Source organism: Fomitiporia mediterranea, assembly GCF_000271605.1.
Source record: "Fomitiporia mediterranea MF3/22 unplaced genomic scaffold FOMMEscaffold_18, whole genome shotgun sequence".
Classification (NCBI taxonomy): domain Eukaryota; kingdom Fungi; phylum Basidiomycota; class Agaricomycetes; order Hymenochaetales; family Hymenochaetaceae; genus Fomitiporia; species Fomitiporia mediterranea.
This window is the reverse complement of record NW_006760403.1, coordinates 173,465-192,935: the sequence shown is the minus strand read 5'-3', so window position 1 is coordinate 192,935 and position 19,471 is coordinate 173,465. Positions and strand designations below refer to the sequence as shown.

General features: G+C 49.4%; 7 protein-coding genes across 7 annotated transcripts; 3 read left to right on the top strand and 4 right to left on the bottom strand.

The window, feature by feature from the left end:
• Positions 1 to 187: 187 nt before the first annotated feature.
• FOMMEDRAFT_162185 (uncharacterized protein) lies at positions 188 to 436 on the top strand (the record flags this gene model as incomplete). Its single annotated transcript, XM_007271649.1, has 2 exons — positions 188 to 241; positions 314 to 436. The coding sequence occupies 2 exons, from the start codon at positions 188 to 190 to the stop codon at positions 434 to 436; spliced, it is 177 nt and encodes a 58-aa protein (XP_007271711.1).
• Positions 437 to 698: 262 nt separating this feature from the next.
• Positions 699 to 3,335, bottom strand: FOMMEDRAFT_162184 (Oligoxyloglucan reducing end-specific cellobiohydrolase; the record flags this gene model as incomplete). The annotated part of the gene is made up of 7 exons (XM_007271648.1): positions 699 to 1,484; positions 1,542 to 1,992; positions 2,051 to 2,288; positions 2,349 to 2,670; positions 2,738 to 2,943; positions 3,010 to 3,107; positions 3,166 to 3,335. The coding sequence occupies 7 exons, from the start codon at positions 3,333 to 3,335 to the stop codon at positions 699 to 701; spliced, it is 2,271 nt and encodes a 756-aa protein (XP_007271710.1).
• Positions 3,336 to 3,404: 69 nt separating this feature from the next.
• On the bottom strand, positions 3,405 to 3,915 carry FOMMEDRAFT_162183 (uncharacterized protein; the record flags this gene model as incomplete). Its single annotated transcript, XM_007271647.1, has 2 exons — positions 3,405 to 3,675; positions 3,731 to 3,915. The coding sequence occupies 2 exons, from the start codon at positions 3,913 to 3,915 to the stop codon at positions 3,405 to 3,407; spliced, it is 456 nt and encodes a 151-aa protein (XP_007271709.1).
• Positions 3,916 to 4,105: 190 nt separating this feature from the next.
• On the bottom strand, positions 4,106 to 6,739 carry FOMMEDRAFT_114581 (CEL6 protein; the record flags this gene model as incomplete). Its single annotated transcript, XM_007271646.1, has 7 exons — positions 4,106 to 4,891; positions 4,950 to 5,400; positions 5,459 to 5,696; positions 5,757 to 6,078; positions 6,143 to 6,348; positions 6,413 to 6,510; positions 6,570 to 6,739. 7 exons carry the CDS (start codon positions 6,737 to 6,739, stop codon positions 4,106 to 4,108), a joined length of 2,271 nt encoding a protein of 756 aa, XP_007271708.1.
• Positions 6,740 to 9,338: 2,599 nt separating this feature from the next.
• On the bottom strand, positions 9,339 to 10,367 carry FOMMEDRAFT_23915 (uncharacterized protein). The gene is made up of 2 exons (XM_007271516.1): positions 9,562 to 10,367; positions 9,339 to 9,509 (listed from the first exon to the last, which is right to left on the bottom strand). The coding sequence occupies exon 1, from the start codon at positions 10,347 to 10,349 to the stop codon at positions 9,588 to 9,590; it is 762 nt and encodes a 253-aa protein (XP_007271578.1). The 5' UTR covers positions 10,350 to 10,367; the 3' UTR covers positions 9,339 to 9,509; positions 9,562 to 9,587.
• Positions 10,368 to 10,569: 202 nt separating this feature from the next.
• On the top strand, positions 10,570 to 14,859 carry FOMMEDRAFT_23908 (uncharacterized protein). The gene is made up of 6 exons (XM_007271515.1): positions 10,570 to 11,293; positions 11,346 to 13,188; positions 13,236 to 13,385; positions 13,440 to 13,471; positions 13,608 to 13,685; positions 13,755 to 14,859. The coding sequence occupies exons 1-2, from the start codon at positions 10,648 to 10,650 to the stop codon at positions 12,923 to 12,925; spliced, it is 2,226 nt and encodes a 741-aa protein (XP_007271577.1). The 5' UTR covers positions 10,570 to 10,647; the 3' UTR covers positions 12,926 to 13,188; positions 13,236 to 13,385; positions 13,440 to 13,471; positions 13,608 to 13,685; positions 13,755 to 14,859.
• A 2,833-nt stretch (positions 14,860 to 17,692) lies between these two features.
• Positions 17,693 to 18,262, top strand: FOMMEDRAFT_97316 (SRF-TF-domain-containing protein; the record flags this gene model as incomplete). Its single annotated transcript, XM_007271572.1, has 2 exons — positions 17,693 to 17,915; positions 18,096 to 18,262. Coding segments are annotated over 2 exons (390 nt in total), but the record flags the coding sequence as incomplete, so codon positions are not given.
• Positions 18,263 to 19,471: the final 1,209 nt, after the last annotated feature.

Below are 19,471 nucleotides of genomic sequence, written 5' to 3'. Positions count from 1 at the left end.
TTTGACGCGCACTGTATGCTGCATAAAGCAAACCTTAATTTAGACTTACCAAATGCGGGGTATCAATGATCATCGTTCCACTTGGCCTCGAACACATCCATAAAGTACTTAACCGGCTTGCTGTCACCTGTGTATCCTCCATCAGCCCATCGGAAAATGTCATTATTTATTTGATACTTGTCCGAAAATGTCACTCGGTTTCCAAGCGAATCGAGGCTGGCCTACGTTCCTTTCGACAGTTGTAAACATAAAAAGTCCAATAAACAGGGTTCCAGACTTTCTTGGCCAGAATCCGGTCTCACAAATTTTATAGATTCCAACGCCTCCGCTTCGACAGCGTGCTAACTTTACTATAAGGCGTGGGCCACTTCCCACTACTTCCCATGCGTTCTTGTATCTACACACGCTTCCTACGCCGCTGCCGCATGCTGTCTAAATATATAAAGTAATGAGCCAGTGCTGACCGACCGTGGAAAGCGGTTGGAACATTTGATTTCATACTCCCGGGAACTTGTTTTCAAATTGTGCTTAGAAATAGCTTGAGAGATCAGCAGTGTTCATCCCAGTTATCAATAATTCATAAACATTTTATCAGAGCTTACTAACAGTGGTAATCAGTATGCAAGCACATTTATGAATCAGCAAGGAAATTTAGTGAAGAACAGCATGAAACGCGGGCCTTCCCAAGAAAGATGAGTTTATGCATGCCCGACGAAAATACCTCTCCCACCAGCACCAACAAAGATCTGCGAGTACACGTTCGGATCCGCGGCGAGTACCATGTTTGATGCAGATAAGAGGGCTTTGTCTTTTGTCGGTAATTTGGCCCAGTTGATACCAAGGTCGTCTGTTCTGAACAACGAGCTCACTCCTTCAATGGTTGCGGCAGCATAAAACGCAGGGGGACTACTTGCTTCCTTGGCTTTCCCCACGGCAATACTCCATGCTGCAGTCGGACCAGCGAGCTCTGTGAAATTAGTTCCGAAGTCCGTCGAATGCCAAATGCCGCGGTCTGTCGAGACAAAGATCTCGCCCGCATTGAAAGGACTGGCCGCAATCTGTAATGTATTAGTTGAACTGCCCAATACATTCTTCTGCGTGAATGCCTCGCCACCATCGACCGAAATGAAGAATTCGGATCCTACTCCAGCATAGAAAACAGTATTGTTCAGTTTATCAGACGCGATCTGGACAGTAGATCCACTCGGCAGACCATTGGAATCAGTGAATGGTGATCCGTTCTTCGAGAACCTGACACCAGAGAAACCGGTTGCTTGTGTCCAAAGGAGGGTATCACCGTTCGCTGACATCGCGATCTTTCCATCGTAAATGTTGTCCGATATGGACGGAGATCCAGCATACGGAGACCATGTCTGTCCACCGTCGGTTGAAGTGGCGACGGATACTGAGCTTGAACCGGCGATTCCACTGAGACGAACGATGTTAGAATGATTAGCACCAGCATGATCAACACCAGTCGCAGTCTGGGTTCAGATGTAAATAAATCAATAGTCAAATCTCACGGAAGAAATTAATCTTACCCCAGACCAGATTGGGTTCGTGAATGTCGGAGGCGGCTCTGTCAAGTCTGTGTGCACGAAACCACCAACATCGCCAACAGCTGATACAAGCTTCGGGCCAGACAGAGGAGCAGTCAAGGCTTGAGGTGCAGTTTCTTCAACCCCATCTGCCAAACTAGCAACCGTAACATTCTTTCGTGGATTTGCGTCCCAGTTTCTTAGATCATGCCCACCGTAAATTGTAAGCCCTGTGCCATAGAGCCAATGGTCCGAGTCGAAGGGATCGATTGCCAGTCCTTGAATTCCCCAACCGAGCGTGTCCGTGTTGCCTGTCATGAAAGTCGTGATCCATGGCGCCTTAGACACGTTGTAGTTATAGTTTGGGTAGATTGCTAGAGAGTAGTCCGGTGGAGGATAACCGGAACTAAAGATCTGAGTCCACGAAGCACCACCGTCTGTAGAACGCATTATGCTGTTGACAAGAATCTGAGCATTTCATCGACGTGGTAAATGCTGGAATAGCTACACACTTTGCATCAGGATACCATTCATTGAATGGAGCAAGCATGACCGTTCCGGGCTTTTGAAGGTCGACTGACAGGCCGCTATAACCATAGCTATTGTCGGCAATGCCTTGTGCAGGGGTGATGTCTACCCAACTACTGTTCGAGATGAAGTACTTCATGACATATCCGGCAGTACCATCCCAGGGTCCGATGCCATTCGCGTAGGGTATGTAGAGTGCATCTTCTGCGGGTGAGAGAACACCTGCGCCAAGAAGTTAGACTCGTCATTTCCTGGCTTTACGCCGTGTGCTGAGATGCATACCATGATGAGGGATGAAGTCATTTCTTTGACCCTCGACGGCACTCCACGTTGCACCAGAATCCTCGGAGACGAAAACGTTATCTGAGCCCATATTCGCAACTCCCACGAAAATTCTACTTAATCCTCCTGAAGTCGCAGAGTTCTTGTCAAAGGCGATCCAAGCAATGCCCATGATGTCGCTACCATAACCGGATGAGTCGGATGGATCCTGAGCGTAGGTGCCGACAGAGGGAAAGTTTGTCACATTCGCCCATGTCTGGCCTGCATCGGACGACTTCCACAAGCCATGTCCCGAACGAGCTCCAAAGTAAATGATTTTGTTCTACGATCAATTCCATAAGTTATAATTGAGTATCATTCATTTGTCTACGATTCTCATAAAAACTTACATTGTTTGGGTCGACGACAAGTCGCTCACCAAGTCCACGACCTGGCATGTTCCCTCCAAATTTGAATGGAAACGGAACAGCGGTGAACGAGTCACCGCGGTCATGGGAGATGAGGATAGTTCCATTGTTAGGATCCCAGGAGTTCGTATATAGGCCGACTGCTATATAAAGGTTGTCGGGGTCGACTGGATCGGTGGCGATAGCGTCTAAATAATAATCGGCATAATACTTGAGCATAAACAAATTGGACGGAACAAAACAGGCATGCAGACCTGTGCCCCAGTAATTTGCATGTGTATCATCAGCGAAATCAAGTAAAGGGGTCCATGAATCGTCTGCATTGAGGCGGTATGCACCACCGATGTCTGTCCTAATTATGATTTACGCGTTACTCTTGATCTGTAGAGCAGATAGTGAAACGCGGTTACCTAGCAAAAGCAAGGCCCTTTGCGCTAGGGTTGAAAACTATGCCTGGGACGAATCCTCCACCTCCTCCTATCTTGACATTCTCCCACACGTACGGCTCTGACGTTACCGCAGCGCGAGCTAGGACAATGGCAAAAAAGGCAGCGGTTGCAAGCCGGAGATACTTAGACATAGTTGACCGAGTGTACACTTGCTGGGTGTACATGACCCTTTTCTCTGCGGGCTTTTAACTATTCGTTCGTCATATTGAAATGCATTCGTGCTCTGGTGCCAGCGAGGCTTTCGAGTGGAATGTTTGTTGCGGCCCGTGAAGTCGCGCGAGGACTCTGGTCGGGTATGGAGATTGCCCGCACACGGATTTCCGGTCTTCGAGAAGTTGACGAGCATACGGACTACGCATTCTTGGAGTATTTCCTCGGAAATAACGGCTAAAGTTTAGTATTAAGATGTGTCCATCCCGAGATTGCCGCGAAACAAGCGGTGGTACGTAGGAGTCTAAAACCCAGAATAAACTAGGCGTAGATCAAGCACGACCAAAGAGTGATTGAAGATGTCATCAGTTTCAACGCATAATGCAGCTGTGATATTTTCCCCCTGAAGTGTGAAGGGATGTGTTGATAGTGGCGGATTTGTGGGACAAAAGTTCCGAAGTCTGCCCGAATAGTCCCAGAATTGACGAGGACGAAAATAGATTGGGCCGTTTTGCTGTCGGGAGAAACGACCATAAATACGCCGAATGAACGGTGCAGCATGCCTCGGAACCGACAGTCGTTTTTTAAGCTCGAATGATCAGCCGTTTGCAACTCTTTTCGTTCAGTCCCAAGTATACTTGACAGTCGCCAACTGACAAGATTGGTTTACCTCAACACACAAGCGCGGTAATGAACCAATGATGAAATTTAGTGGAGAACAACACAAAACACACAACCTCCAAGAACGAACTTATGCGTGCCCGACGAAAATACCCCTTCCGTTTGTGCCTACGAAGATCTGCGAGTACACATTCGGGTCTGCAGCAAGCACCATGTTTGATGCAGACGAAAGGGCCTTGTCAACCGTCGGCAATTTGGCCCAGTTGATACCAATGTCATCTGTCCTGTACAGCGAATTGACTCCTCCAATAGTCGCAGCGGCAAATAGCGCGGGTGGGCCAGTCGCTTCCTTAGCCTTTCCGACAGCAATGCTCCATGCTGCAGTCGGACCTCCGAGTCCTGCGAAATGAGTTCCAAAGTCCGTCGAGTGCCAGATACCATGGTCTGTCGAGACGAAGATCTCGCCTGCATTGAAAGGGCTAGCCGCAATCTGATTTGTACTAGTTGCACTGCCCAAAACATTCTTCTGCGTGAACGTTTCCCCACCATCGACCGAGACAAAAAATTTGGATCCTACTCCAGCATAGAAGATGGTGCTGTTCAGCTTATCTGATGCGATCTGGACAGTAGATCCACTCGGTAGACCATTGGAATCAGTGAATGGTGATCCGTTCTTCGAGAACCTGACACCAGAGAAACCGGTTGCTTGTGTCCAAAGGAGGGTATCACCGTTCGCTGACGATGCAATCTTTCCACCGTAAAAGTTGTCAGATACAGACGGAGCTCCAGCATACGGAGACCATGTCTGTCCGCCATCAGTAGAAGTAGCGACGGATACTGAGCTCGAACCGGAGATCCCACTGAGGCGAACGATGTTAGAATTGTTTGCGCCAGCATGATCAACGCTGCTTGCAGTCTAGGCTCAGAGAGAAATGAGTGAATATCAGGTTCCCGTGGAAAGAATTGTTTCTTACCCCAGCCCAGATTGGATTCGTGAATGTCGGAGGCGGCTTTGTCAAGTCCGTGTGCACGAAACCGCCAACATCACCAACAGCAGATACGAGCTTCGGACCGGATAGAGGAGCGGTCAGCGATTGAACGGCAGTTTCTTCGACTCCGTCTGCTAGACTAGCAATCGTAACGTTCTTACGTGGATTCGCATCCCAGTTCGTCAGGTCATGGCCGCCATAAATCGTAAGGCCTGTGCCGTAGAGCCAATGGTCTGAGTCAAATGGATCGATTGCCAGTCCTTGAATTCCCCATCCAACCGTCTTCGTGTCTCCCGTCTTGAAAGTTGTGATCCATGGCGCCTTAGATACGTCATAATTGTAACTCGGATAGATCGCTAGTGCATAGTCTGGCGGAGGATAGCCAAAGCTGAATATTTGGGTCCACGAAGCACCGCCATCCGTGGAGCGCATTATGCTGTTGACAAGAATCTGAGCATTTCATCGACGTGGTAAATGCTGGAATAGCTACACACTTTGCATCAGGATACCATTCATTGAATGGAGCAAGCATGACCGTTCCGGGCTTTTGAAGGTCGACTGACAGGCCGCTGTAACCATAGCTATTGTCGGCAATGCCTTGTGCAGGGGTGATGTCTACCCAACTACTGTTCGAGATGAAGTACTTCATGACGTATCCGGCAGTACCATCCCAGGGTCCGATGCCATTCGCGTAGGGTATGTAGAGTGCATCTTCTGCGGGTGAGAGGACGCCTGCGCCAAGAAGTTAGGCTCGTCATTTCCTGGCTTTATATGGTGTGGTGAAATGCATACCATGATGAGGGATGAAGTCATTTCTTTGACCCTCGACGGCACTCCACGTCGCACCAGAATCCTCGGAGACGAAAACGTTATCTGAGCCCATATTCGCAACTCCCACGAAAATTCTACTTGATCCTCCTGAAGTTGCGGAGTTCTTGTCAAAGGTGATCCAACCGATTCCCATGATGTCGCTTCCGAGACCGGACGAGTCGGAAGGATCCTGAACGTAAGTGCCGACAGAGGGAAAATTTGTCACATTCGCCCATGTCTGGCCTGCGTCGGTAGAAGTCCACAAGCCGTGTCCCGAACGAGCTCCGAAGTAAAGGATTTTGTTCTTCGGACGATTCCAGTACGATTGAGCATCGTCTCATTTGACAACTATTTTCATAGAAGCTTACATTGTTTGGGTCGATGACGAGACGCTCACCAAGTCCGCGACCTGGCATGTTCCCTCCGAATTTGAATGGGAACGGAACAGCGGTGAACGAGTCACCGCGGTCATGGGAGATGAGGATAGTTCCATTATTAGGATCCCAGGAATTTGTATACATGCCGGCCGCTATGTAAAGGTTGTCTGGATCGACTGGGTCGGTCGCGATAGCGTCTAACAATAATCAGGCACAACAATTCAGCATAAGCAAGTCATAGAACGAAACAAGTACACAGACCTGTGCCCCAGTAATCCCAATGTGCATCATCAGCGAAATCAAGCAAAGGAGTCCAAGAATCGTCTGCGTTGAGGCGATATAGACCACCGATGTCTGTCCTAGTTTCATTTCACATCTTAGACTAATCTACAGAACAGGTAGAGGGGAACTTGTTTACCTAGCAAAAGCAAGACCCTTCGCGCTAGGATTGAAGACTATGCCTGGGACAAATCCTCCACCTCCTCCGATCTTGACATTCTCCCACACGTACGATTCCGATGTTACCGCAGCACGAGCGAGGGCAACGGCGAGAGAGACAACGGTTGCGAACCTGAGACGTTTAACCATTGTAGACCAAGGGTGATACTTGCTAGGAGCATAAGACACTTATGCACTGGGCCTTTTAACTAGTCATTTGCCATATTGACGATCCATTCGTGCTCTAGTGCCAGCAAGGCATTGAGTGGCATGCGTACTTCAGTTCGCAAAGGAAGATGTACAAGGAGTATGATCTGGAATCGAGGCCTGCCTGCGCACGGATTTCCGAGCCTCAACAATATAGCATCTATAAGGACACTGTATTCTCGCGTTCTTTCCTCGGGAGTAACGACTTAAGTTTAGCATTACAGGGGGTGTCGGCCCCGAGGTTGCTGCGAAACGAGAGGTGATATGCAAGAGTCTAAAAGCTAGAACAGAGTATGCAATAGATAGGATAAGGCGCGACCAAGGGACAATTGAAGATATTTGTCAGTCGGCATTCCCATTGCTCAGTCCAGTGAAGGCATGGTTGCCATGAAGGGTGACGTGATTTGTTGCGACGAGAGTTGGATTTGCGCAACAAAAGTTCCGAAGTCTATCCGAACGGTACCGGAATTGGCAAGGGAGATTAATTTAGATCAGACCATCCCGCTGTCCGGAGAAAAGACCATAAATTACACCGATAACGAACGATGGTATACGCGCCGGAACCGAAGCTCGTTTTGACATTCGAAAGGGCGAACGGTCTCCAGTTCTTTTCGTTCAGCTCTATGCACACTCGACGGTAGCTGATTGGTGGGATTAAGCACAAAGAAGTAAATCTACCCTCGTATGAAAATACCATCATCAGATGACGAATACGTCCGTTCCAATTAATGTTGTTTCACCTTCTGGCAGCGATCTGCGTAGGTTGAACAGCTACATTGTAGGTTTGACGAATCCTCGGCTAATTTTATAGTAGACAAGCGACGAGTCCTCGGTGCAGACAGCTAGATATATCGCTGGGGGATCACTCAGGTCTTTGAAAACATCCTTTAGCCTTAGTAAAAATAATGCGGTCAGCAAATCGCTTCACGTCCACTTGAAAGGTACAAAGGAGCTCACCAAGCCAGTGATAGCGTTTCTGCCATGGAGCAAGGCACAACGGTATCAGTCGCTTCCTGTAAAGTAAGGTGATTGGCATTGAAGTTTTTACTAAATTAAGTTAAGAATAATTCTTTACAAAGTTTGGTCGACGACCGCGAAGAGCTCCACGGAAACCGCTTGGAATGTCAACGACTTCCAGGTCAGCCCATGTCTGCACTGTTCAAGAGCGAAATCAGTTGGCGGAGCCAGAAAGAATCCAGACCATGGTATATGAGTCACAATATCCGTTCCCTGAAATAAAAAATAAAAAATAGGGCCGTACCTAGCAACAAGTCATTGTACGTTGCGAATAAACTGGCAGCTGCTTTGGGGTATTTGACGGCTAAATCGGAGATCGCAGCATACTAAATAAAACAGTTCAGATACAGGCAGAGGCTGCTTTTTTCGAGATTTGAGAGCGTACAGATGCATGAGCTTCCATGCCGACTCAGTAAAAGAGAGCAAGCAGTGATAAGTGAAGAAATGAATTGCTCACAACAACGCGATGACGCATTAGCGCTCCCGAAAAGGAAACTCTAAATAAGGCAATTGAGAAGAAGGCTCTTTCTTGACCTTCGTGCACTGCATATAATTTGCCATGGCCGAAGTGCAACCCTCCCAAAAGATGTGCATTACAATCACTCCTTTGATCCTGCATAGATTTCCGTACAGGGAAGGGACCAGAAGTGTGCCTCGGCCTGCTTTCTCCCTCCCTGATTACGGACCGACTCGTGACAGAGACAATCTCATCATCCTAGCTTTGAGACGGAAGACGTGTACAAGAGGTAGTAGACGGTAAACGACGTCAAAATTCCGGCAGCGTGTCCCCTTACTTTATCAGTTTTCTCATGTCCCTCAGCTTCTTGCGTGGAAGCCACACGCTCGCTCAATTCTCGAGTCTAATTTGAATGGGATCAGACAAGTCATGATGTTAACTCCCTTCCCTTCATGCCGACCGATGCTCTAGCCCGTAAAAACCGGAGGCGAGAAAGGCACATACCCTTCATTTCCGCATCTAAACTGTAATCTTAGGTCTGCTATCGTGTCTTTAACTCTGTTTATCAAATGGACTTCTGTAGTTAGTTAGGGATGTAAAATTATATAGCCACTGTAAAAATTCTTTCAATAAGAGCCTTCGTGTTAATTTTGTAGGGGTAGAGTATATATATTGTACGTTCGTCTCAGCCTTGGAAAAAAACTCTTGCGTTATTTTTTCAGGCTGGAGGCGCGATCTCGCACTCTAAGTGCAGTCTCACAGTCACTAGATATAACAAGTATCTCAGATCCGTCTCGGACCAGGTTTCGTGATCATTATTGACACGAGTACTCAGTATTCTTGGCACAACCAGTAAGTGGAATTCGTCGACCACCGAGTTGCATGGTAACGAAAGCTTGTTCGGGTAATCATTCGCAGCCGCTTGGCTCTGGTTACCTATACGGAAGGCTATCTGAAGGGGTGAAGGAAGGGTGGCTCAATGGCACAGAGTGGATATCAGGGTGAAATTATTATCATCTGCCGCATTTTACATTACCAGGGTGGAAGTACCATGATCACTGTTGTGCCTTTTGTTTACATTACAATGGATAAGATTACCAGGGACAAACTGGGCGATGCATACAGGAGCATCAACATTAGAGGTCGTAAAATGCCTTTGCTGGTATACAGAGTCAAGACAAGAAAAAGTCGAACAAACCGAAGACAAGGTATGACATGCAGTATTAACAAGACTATAATCTGGGCCAGTGTGTTAGAATGTGAATGGCAAACAAGAACGGAAAACTCTTACGCAATAAATTCCCGAGAAATACACAATTATAAGTCAACACGAACACCAGAGGCAGCCTCCAGCCGTTTGACTTCCTCCAGAAGGGCATCCCTTCCCTCCTCGAGCCACCGACAATATTCCACTGCGCGGAGGAGAACACCGCTTTTACCCGCGCTAGGTCGCCCCTTTCCTTTCGCACCACTCCCTTTTGGTCGCCCTCGTGTCGGCATGAGTGTTCCAGGAGGCGCGCCTGCCGGCGCGAGAAGGGTTGTCAACTGAGCGTATCCATCGCGAATTGCATTTCGCCGCTTCTGCTCTGACATAATATGGTTCATGCGTTTCTGCTTGTCGTCGAGCAAGGGACGAGTACGCCCTGGTCCATTCATACTGGAGATGGAGGCTCTGCGAGTTGAGCTAGGAGAATCTGGACTATGTGCACTTGAAGACGGCGACCGTTTCCGTCGATGGGGCTGGTGCCGAGCCAATGGCTGAGAGGAGACCTCTGTGCTCACAGACGAAGGAGGGCTCATGTCCGGCTTGCTCAAGGCATTCCCCGCAAGCTCCGGAAATCCGCCTATGTATGTGTCCTGGGATGGCAGTGGCGGCGGCATAATGTTTTGCTGCGCTAGCCTGCCAAAGAGGTCGCCATCGAAGTCCCAGTCATTGAAGTTGTCGAGAAAGCCAAAGATGTTGTCGGCTTCAGACGCGGAGAAGAGCTCCGAGGAAGGAGGTACCGCTGGAGGGTCTGGAAAAAGTGTCGGGTCGAAAGCAAACTGAAAGTCTGTCATTGCAGAGGTGGACGAAGCCATTTGTGCGCGTTGAAGGGTGATGGTGGTCTTGTGCAAGATTCTGCTTCACCGGCTACTCGGGGAGAGGCATTACCGGATCATAGAGAGGTCTTTCTTTAGGGCCAGTTACTCGTCACTCGTCACGTCCGTGACAAGGAGAGAAAACACGTAAGCGCTCATGGTTGCACGACTGCTTTTCTAAGCGATTCTACCTCACCTCGTTCCACGTCCTCCACATCTCGTTCTTGTCCTCCATCCTCTCTCTTTCTTACATATACTGCATTGGCCTTGTTGCTTGTTCATGCTGGCCCTCCAAGCTATGACTCAGGAGTTCAAGCCGATGGACTATGAAGACGGACAAGCCGCAGGGCACGATACCTCTGCGCCTTTATCAGCAGCGCAATCCGGTGCTCCCTCCAATCCTGTGGCAGATAGTGTCTCATCACTTCGTGCTTTGGCATTATCGACATTGCGACCAAAACGTCGAAAAGAGCCGGCAGGTAAACGGAAAGCTGTGCCGACCATACATCCTCCAGTTCGCCCTGCTGCGCCAACTGAGAATACCATTCTTCTCGACTACGGAACTGAAGCGAGTGAAGAACAAATTCAAGCTGTCTCACTGGATGTAGTTGCTGGAGATAAATTTTCTGTCGACAAAGCTGCAACGCCCACCGAAGATGAGATCAAAGAAGAAGGCGAGATCAGCGATGAGGATCCAGATCCGCTTCCTACTTCGCCAACGTCCCATGCAAATGACACGCCAGCTAGTTCTAGCTTCAGAAGACCAGATAATCTGCAGTTGACTATTATTGGCTCATCGACGACAACGAATGATGATCGTTTAATGTCCTCTTCGTCTTCCTTCAATGAACAAGCCGCGATCCTTTCGTCTGACAGTTTAAGGGATTACGATCTGTGGACCAATTGGGTACCGACAGAAGATGAAGTCCGTCCAGGATTGCGAAGTAAGGAGAATAAATTAGTTGAAGGAACAATCATGCTGATATGTCATTACAGTGAACATGGAACAGTTCAATTTAGTCAAAGAGCTCATTCTTGATCTTCTGGGCTGGGGTGTTTCCCCAGAGTATCTTGTCGACTGTGGCCTAACACGAGAAGCAGTGTTCTATACATTTACAGAACTTAACTTAAGGCTTCCTAGGAATCTTGATACCACTGATCTTCTGCCTCCGCTTCCACGCAACGGCATGGCCAGAACGGTATCTTCAACCTTAACACAACCAGCAGAAGTTCCTACTGGGATTTCTTCCTCAGGTACCATTCAGCGATCGCCAGAAATCTCGTCGGATGCTCGTCGGCCTTCTCTCAGTCATCCTCTACCATTGAAACCATCTATTCCCCAAGCTACTTCTTCGACGTCCTTAATACCAGGACCTTCTGGTTCCCAAAATCGTGCGATAGCCCAGAAATTGAGTGATCTAGAAGCTCAGAGGAAACAGGAATTACAGGCGCGGAAAGCCGTGCTTGCCTCTCGCCGGAAGAAAGACGTCCCTCCTGCGTCCAGTGAAATTGTCGTTCCTCCTATGTTGTCGTCGGCACCATCGACGGTGCTTGATGGCCCGATTCTTGAGGAGCCCATGCCACTTGCTCCCACGGAGGCAGTGGATGACTTCCTGAAGAGCATGTTGGAGACAACTACGCCGTCATCGCAGACAGCCGTTTCGCCTCCTGGTCCGAAGGGGAGAACGCTTAGCGGTGGTGTGGCATTGGGCATTCCTTTTGTTACCAATGCTCCGGCTTCTGGGACTTCAAGCACCTCCTCAACAGAGACGCACTGTGCCATGGATGTTGACCCTGGCAAGGCCTTCAAAGCTAACCGAAGTCCTGATCAGTCCGTTTATGCCAAATCCGAATCTCCTGTCAGCAGCGTATTGCCTTCGGCGTCTGCTCAAATAGACGTTGAGTTCTCCGGCTCTATAGCAGCAGCAGCACAAGGTGACACATCGAAAGGTTCTACTCGTCCATATACAGGGCTGCCCTCTCCATCTATACCTATTTTCGAGCGTCCTGCTAAACCCATGTCAGTTCCTGCGAGTCCGACACCCGGGAGATTGTTCAAAACTAAGCGCGGGACGAAACGTCCCGTGGCAATGGACTTTGTTGACCTTGAACAACAACCCGCAATCAGCCGAACAAGCGCGCCGTCACCAGTTCCTCCTCCGTTTGTCCGCCATAAACTAAGTAGCTTCGCTGGCCTTGGAGGACACAATTCGCGGCGTTGTGTTATTGATCTGACTGATAGTGAAGACGATGGATATGGCGATACTGCCGATGAAGGGGTAGCTTCGGCCCCCGAGCCAGCATCCAGGTCCACGAATCAGGCTACAATGAGTACTGCAATACCTACCACCCGTCCTCAGAGCACCCGCCCCCAAAATACATCCGGAATAGTACCAATAAAATCAGCAACCCCAGTAATTTCCCCAGCTTCGCTAGCAGAAAAAGAACAGCAAATAAAACGCATGAAGGAGCTGATAGCCAAGAGGGAACGGGAACGTTTGAGGAAGCTTGCAGAGGTGAGTGTTTACTCCAAAAGATTCCTCATTTCTCCTCTGTTGCGGGGAATCCCTGCCTAGAGGTTGTGACGGAATTGATTTGGTGCGGATGTAGAAATTACGGACACCAGCCGGGACACCACCACCGACGACCGCTGTATCTACCACAACTCTAGGAGATTTGTCGGCGACGACTGCTTCCGTGGAAGTAGAAAACGTGGATCTTGCTACTCTAGCCATTCAAACTCCTTCAGAACACGTCAGCGGATCATCGCATTCCCCTTCGCCTTCCACCGAGGATCAAGCAGATGAAGATATTGTCATGGAAACTTTGAATAATATTGGTGTGTCCTAATCACTGCCTAGGTGGCAATGAACTTATATTTCAAAGGGGTAGGGTCATCATCCGAATCAGCATTAGCTACGCCTACTGGTTCAATCCCTCAGGTTTAGAAAGATTTCCGGTAAACTAACTAACATCTTCTGAACTTTGTAGACGTCAAGATGGATTCATTCGAACACGATACAACGGTGAAGCCCGGTAAGTTATTCTTATTTAGCTCGTAGGACTCCGGCTGAGAATGCTCAATACCAGTTTTGGATGCAGAAGCCAGAGGAGAAATAGGGGCAAGATAATCGTTCCTTTTCGTCACTGCCCATTCATTGCAATAAGTCCTGACTCACCCTTTTCATTTCCATTTCTTGGTTATTGTAATCTGCACTGCTGCCTTTCTTGGCACATTGGTTATTGCTACGCCTCCAGCAAAATGCGTTGGAAGTCTCTGAAAGCGTTACAACGAACACGCCGGTAGACGTTCCTAGTCAGGAGACGTCGGCCCTGGTACGTCCCCGAAGATAAGCCGTACGGCTTTCGATGTATGTTACGAGTTCTTATTTTGTCTATTTCTAGAATGAATTACAGCAAGAGATCCGCACAATATTTTCTGCATACAGTTCTCCTTTCTATACCTATCCCCTTCTTAGATCTCGTTCTCGAGTAGTTGCAGATCTCGCTTCGGAAGCGCAGTTATCTTGTGATCCTTCTCCTGCGTCTTGTAGTTCTACCTCGACTTTTTCTTCCAGCACTTGCTCTGCTACTATAGCTCCGACGGTAATCATTCCCGACTTACGACCTTTGAGAGTGGCTGTCATGACACGCGAGGCGGGTAGCGATCCGGATCGGCGCGTCTGTCAGTTCGAGATACCCGGCGGTGGTGTATGTCATGATAAGTCATGCGCAGACTTACATCTTAATGACCTCGAGCCCAACGGTGCGTATATATTTGCAATCTGTCGTTGGTGACTTACCACTCTTTTCAATCTCAACGATTCCCTCCATTATCACTGTTTACGCAGACAACGAAACAGCCCGCTACCTCATCGAGACAATGCCTGATATTCTTCAAGGTTATAACGAATCAGAGATCGTCGACCAATTGCTTCAAGCGCGTCAGAGGACAACAGGAGTCGTCAAGGCCTCGACCCAACCGCTATCATCTGTTACCTCAGTAGAAGAGAGGATTTCACAGGCGATCGCAGCCCTTATAGGACCAGAACGTACAAGATTTTAAGATCGCCTTGGTTACTCAACGGTTTGCACTCTTCCTCATGTTTTCTCAGCAGTGGTGTTGGGGGTTCGCCATGTGGAGCAATGCTCTGCATTGGTGAAGTGCGGTGATACGTTGAATTGGGTAGTTGTGAAGTAAAGAGCGCTTAGGCGCCACCTGGGAGCCTCCTTGGGTTTCCAGGATATTGTGTTGTGCAAGTCGGGGATGCCTTTTCGCTCCTCGTCCGTCCGCTTGTTCATTTGAGTTCGATTTCTTGCTTTGCTTACTTGCTCTACTTGCTTTCTGCGTTCTTTTCTTTTTTTTCTGCTTTGCTTTGATTTTGCTTCTGCTCCACAAGATGACTGGATAATAAGTGCGTAAAAATTAGCATTCTTGTTTAAACGATTGAGAATTAAGAAAGTAATTGCAACAAGTGTATTTTATTACCGTACTGTAGACGAAAATAGCACCTGCATTTTGTTCATACAATTTATACTTTCCCTTGGAGGTGAGGAATAGGCGGCCGAAAGCCCGAAGTTGCAACGACTTTCAGGTACATCAACACGACTTCGCACACTTCGATCGGGGCATGGACTAATGTTGTCTATCTCGGATTCAATCACAAAAATGTACATAAATATAAATCTAATCTATTATCTCGACGGTAAAAAGCTTGATTACGGAGATGTCTGACATATAGTTTGATAGCGTTCAAAGCGAATTGTTAAATGCGGTATCACGCAATAGCATTCATTGTACGCATATACTGCGAGTAATATATCAACATCAATTAATGTTCACGGAAGCTTTCATTAGGAAATGTTGGAAGGGGAAAGGCGGAGAGGTTGGGGAATGAGTGGCAGACTTAGAGCTTTAACTTTGTTTGGTGGTCAGTCTGGAGAGGTCTGGGGTGCTTTCGGGTTATTTGGCTACCTCTGGGAAGGTGGGGTCACTACTATGGAAGTTCGGCACGTAAAGGCCGCATGATACGAGAGGAACAAGAAGGAATTGACCGGGCGATGACGGACATAGGTGGAAAGACTAAGGCTGTGTTATGTATCCGACAGTGCGGAGGCTTCTACTGTAATAAAAAGCATCCCTTTCTATTATCTATCCGATTCCCGAATCTTCGCATAAGCTCCGCGCGTTCATTTCGGGCCTCGAGGGAGGAAAAGGAAATGTATGGTAAGGAACAAGCAGGTAAATAATACCTTCGATTTCGCTTTCGTCTCTTCGATGCTTCGTAGGTGGTCTTGGACTTACCCCAAAGTCTTCTACTTGTCCGGTTATATACGTTCTTGAGATGATTCACCGTAACCGGACCTCCGTCTTGTTACTTTGTACCGTGAATCCGTGTGCTAGCTAGTCATAAGCGCTGCGTCATACTACTTAAAGATAGAGAGCACTATGTGCGAAATTGCGGGAGTGCATGTGAGTGGATATTGAGAGAACCTTGACTCTTCTCAAAGCTCACTCGTCCCTTTGTCCCCCCGTTTTGGTATCCGAGGATCGAAACTCCCTCAGATGATGATGACAGAGAGGGGAACAGCACCATCGCCGACGATCTAGACCCGACGCATGTCTGAATGCGTGTGCGTATTGTCATTGCTTCCTAATTCGCCAAGCGTGCGGAACGGGGACACGCTCGACGGAAGCAATTCGACGTGCTCATCTTTTATTAGACGCTCAGGTCTCCTATTCGGGGTGATTAACTTTTCGTCTGTGTGGGGGAGGAAACTGGTGCAGTGCAGTGCATAGAGCGGTGCAGGGGATAAGCATTAGCACTCAACGGGAGGGAGCAAGATGCTCCCTTTCTTTCGTTCAAGTGTCCTCTACCGCCGCAAGCCCAGTACGAGTCGTTTCCCTTCGGGTCGGCGATTACCCCATGCATTTGCAGTCAAAGAGCGATCATTTCCCGTTCTGTCCACGTCCCGTTTCGGACGGAGCTCGAATTCGGTTATTTTTTTCACTTTTTACGTCATGAGCATCGTTGCAATAGAGTTCACTTTGTGCGCGATGTGATGTGCGGTTTTTTTTTCTCTCTCTTCCAGAACGGAGATGAAGTCGCCCGGCTGCGGCGCCAAAAGAAGCGACACGGGAACTGATAAGGCCAAATGAGGGGCTTATGCGTCCCATTTTGGGGTCTGTGTTCGCCGAGCTGTGTGCATGAGTCACTCGTGCCCCTGATTGTGGCGTGCGACAAGGCCGAAGAAGCTGGCTAGGAAGGGAAGGCAGTTTGTTGAGGGAGCCGAAACACCAGTTGCTACGGCGATAAAGCCAGCAATCTCGAGATTCGGACGTGTCAGAGAGGAGTTTGTGTCATAAGAGTTGGCGACGACACGCTGTGCGGGGATTGCTCACTCTCCTGCTCTCCCGCTCCAGCACACGGAAGGGGAATTAGAGGGGGCAGGAGAGGACGAATGGCTGTAAGTCCAGCGGGCGGGAGAAGTCTTGAGCGTGCTGGGGAACGCCGGTCAGCACGCACGCGCGTGACCCAAGGAAGGTTTGGGGACCAGATACGGAAAGATGCGGTCGATATCGATCTCATTTGCAACACGTGGGGTCGGACTGCGGATTTGGAAGTTTGCTCAGCTTGTCCGCTGACTATTTCCGGCGAGGGACATCCCCTCTTTTGTGAGCTGTGCTGATGTGCCGCAACATTCTTCTCGTGGTCCTGCTGTTCGACTTCGCAGAGGGCATGGCAGCGTGCCCGTGCTATCTGGTGTCCATATGCGTGCCCGTCTACTTATCGGGCAGTTGCCAGAAGAGGGAGGGAGGAGTGGGCAGTTTCCCGTAATGAGGATCAAGGGATCGAAGAAGCGGGCGCTGTGGGAAGTTCTAGGCACCGATTTGGACAGCGTGATGCGAAGCGGGCAGCCGAGGCTCTACGATTGGGTAGGCTAGAAAAGGGGGTGCTCGTTGGTCAGCACAGCACAGGGTTAGATAATAAATAGAGAATTAAATATGTGCGGTGTTATCGTGACTGTAACTAGTCGCCCGTGTAACGCGCCAGTTCAAAAAGAGAAGTTGTTGCGGCAGTGGGGCACCTTCCTGCTTCAGACGACCCACACTCCCCTTTCTGGACAGACCAGTCCTGCCTGCCTGAACGAGACAGGACACACACAACGCACGCAACCGCACGACACGCTCACGACGCGACGCGCGCGCTATTCGGCCACTCTAGCTAGTCTTGCCCGCGCAGCCGCTCTTCCCGTCGTCGCTACCACGGACTCGCCCACAGCGCATGTCCCCCGACGCACAGTCTTCCACGCCGAACACCCGTAAACGATCCCGCGCAGCAATGCAGGCTTCCACTGATCCCGTGCAGGCAAATGCTGCCGTCCAACAACAGCCGGCCACCGAAGACGGCTTCGTCAATGACAACGAAGCCGCAGAGTCGGGTGCTGACGATGACGACGAGGAGGGCGTCAAGTCAGACAAGAAGGCTGGCCGTCGCAAAATTAAAATCGAATTCATTCAGGACAAGAGTCGGCGCCACATCACGTTCTCAAAGAGGAAGGCTGGTGAGTACCGTACTCTATCTCTTTCGATCCCGACGCGTCATAGTTCATGTTTTGTCGTCGTCGTCGCTGTCGCCATCGCCCCCATAATATTTTATTTATTTATTCAGCATTTATTTAACATTTATTTCCGAACCGTGTGAATATATGCGCTGACCACAACACAACAACTCAACAACACAGGTATCATGAAGAAAGCTTATGAACTCTCGACACTCACTGGCACGCAAGTCCTTCTGCTCGTTGTCTCCGAGACCGGGCTTGTCTATACGTTCACGACCGCCAAACTCCAACCCCTCGTAACTCAACCAGAGGGCAAGAACCTCATCCAGGCATGTCTCAATGCGCCCCATGGTCAACTACCGTCCAGTATGCCCGTCGGCACCCCACTCGGGCGGTCCGCTCCTCAGCAAATTCAGACGCCCGCTCCTGCACCCCCTCCGCAGTCCCAGGGCCCGATGCCGGGTATGCCGCCGCCAATGCAAACACGCAACGTTCCTGGTGGATTGCAGATCAATCCTAGTGGCAGTCAAGGTAGCGTTGCCCAGGGTGACGAGGGTGAGGGCGAACGAGATACACACGATGACGCTGACCAAGAGGGTGAGAAGCGCGGCGCTGCACGCCGGCGGACGTCCGGTGCCGGGAAGGCGGGTGCGAACAGTACAGGTGCGGGAACGGCGCGTAGTCCTACGACTCCCAGTGCCCATGTCGGTGCACCACAAGCGGGCATGCCAATGAGTCAAGCTGCTTACTCTGGTGCTCCCGGAAGCGGCGGCCAAGACGGCACTCCTGGTCATCCTGGGCCACCACCACCGGGTGGGATGTACGCGCCCCCCATGTACGGCGCCGCAGGCTATTATCCGGCCCCACCTGGCATGGCGGGTGCATGGGCACCGCCGCCTCAGGGAGGTCCTCCCCAGCAGGCGTACGGTAGGAGGTGAAGTGACGAGTAAATGCTTGACGCAGCGCATATAGGCAGCCGGTTTCGTACTTTGATTCTTTTCTCCCTTCCTGTTGCTTTCACCTTTTTGCCTCCCTCGTTTCGCTGATTGCGGAACACGATTCAACTCAATCATCTTTGCCTGGTGCCACTGCATGTCATCGCACCATGATACCACCACCGCCTTCGTTCATCTTCTATTCTGTGCTGCGTTGATATTACTTCAATTAAATCGTTCTGGCTTCTTTCAATACCGGTTGTCTATGTTCATGCGTCTTGCCTGTGTTTGTCTCTTCGACTTGTCTCTTCCACATCTATCTGGGTTCGCGCTTCCTTTCCTCAACCTCCAAGGCTGTACCTTCAACGGACGAAGTCAAACGAAAATCGAACGTTCCTATTCGAACTTTGTCTTTTCGTCGCTTTATTGAAAGCCTCTCTTATGACTTCAGTTCTTCTGTATGCACTTCCTTTTAGTTTCTTTTTTCGTTTCTTTGTATGCCTGATGTCAGTGCTTTCTGTACATACTTCTTCTTTGGCCCTTTAGCCTTTTCTTTTTCTCTCTTCTTCTCTTCTTTGTTTGACTTCGCTTGTCGTCATGCCCCAATGCTGCGTTGTTGTC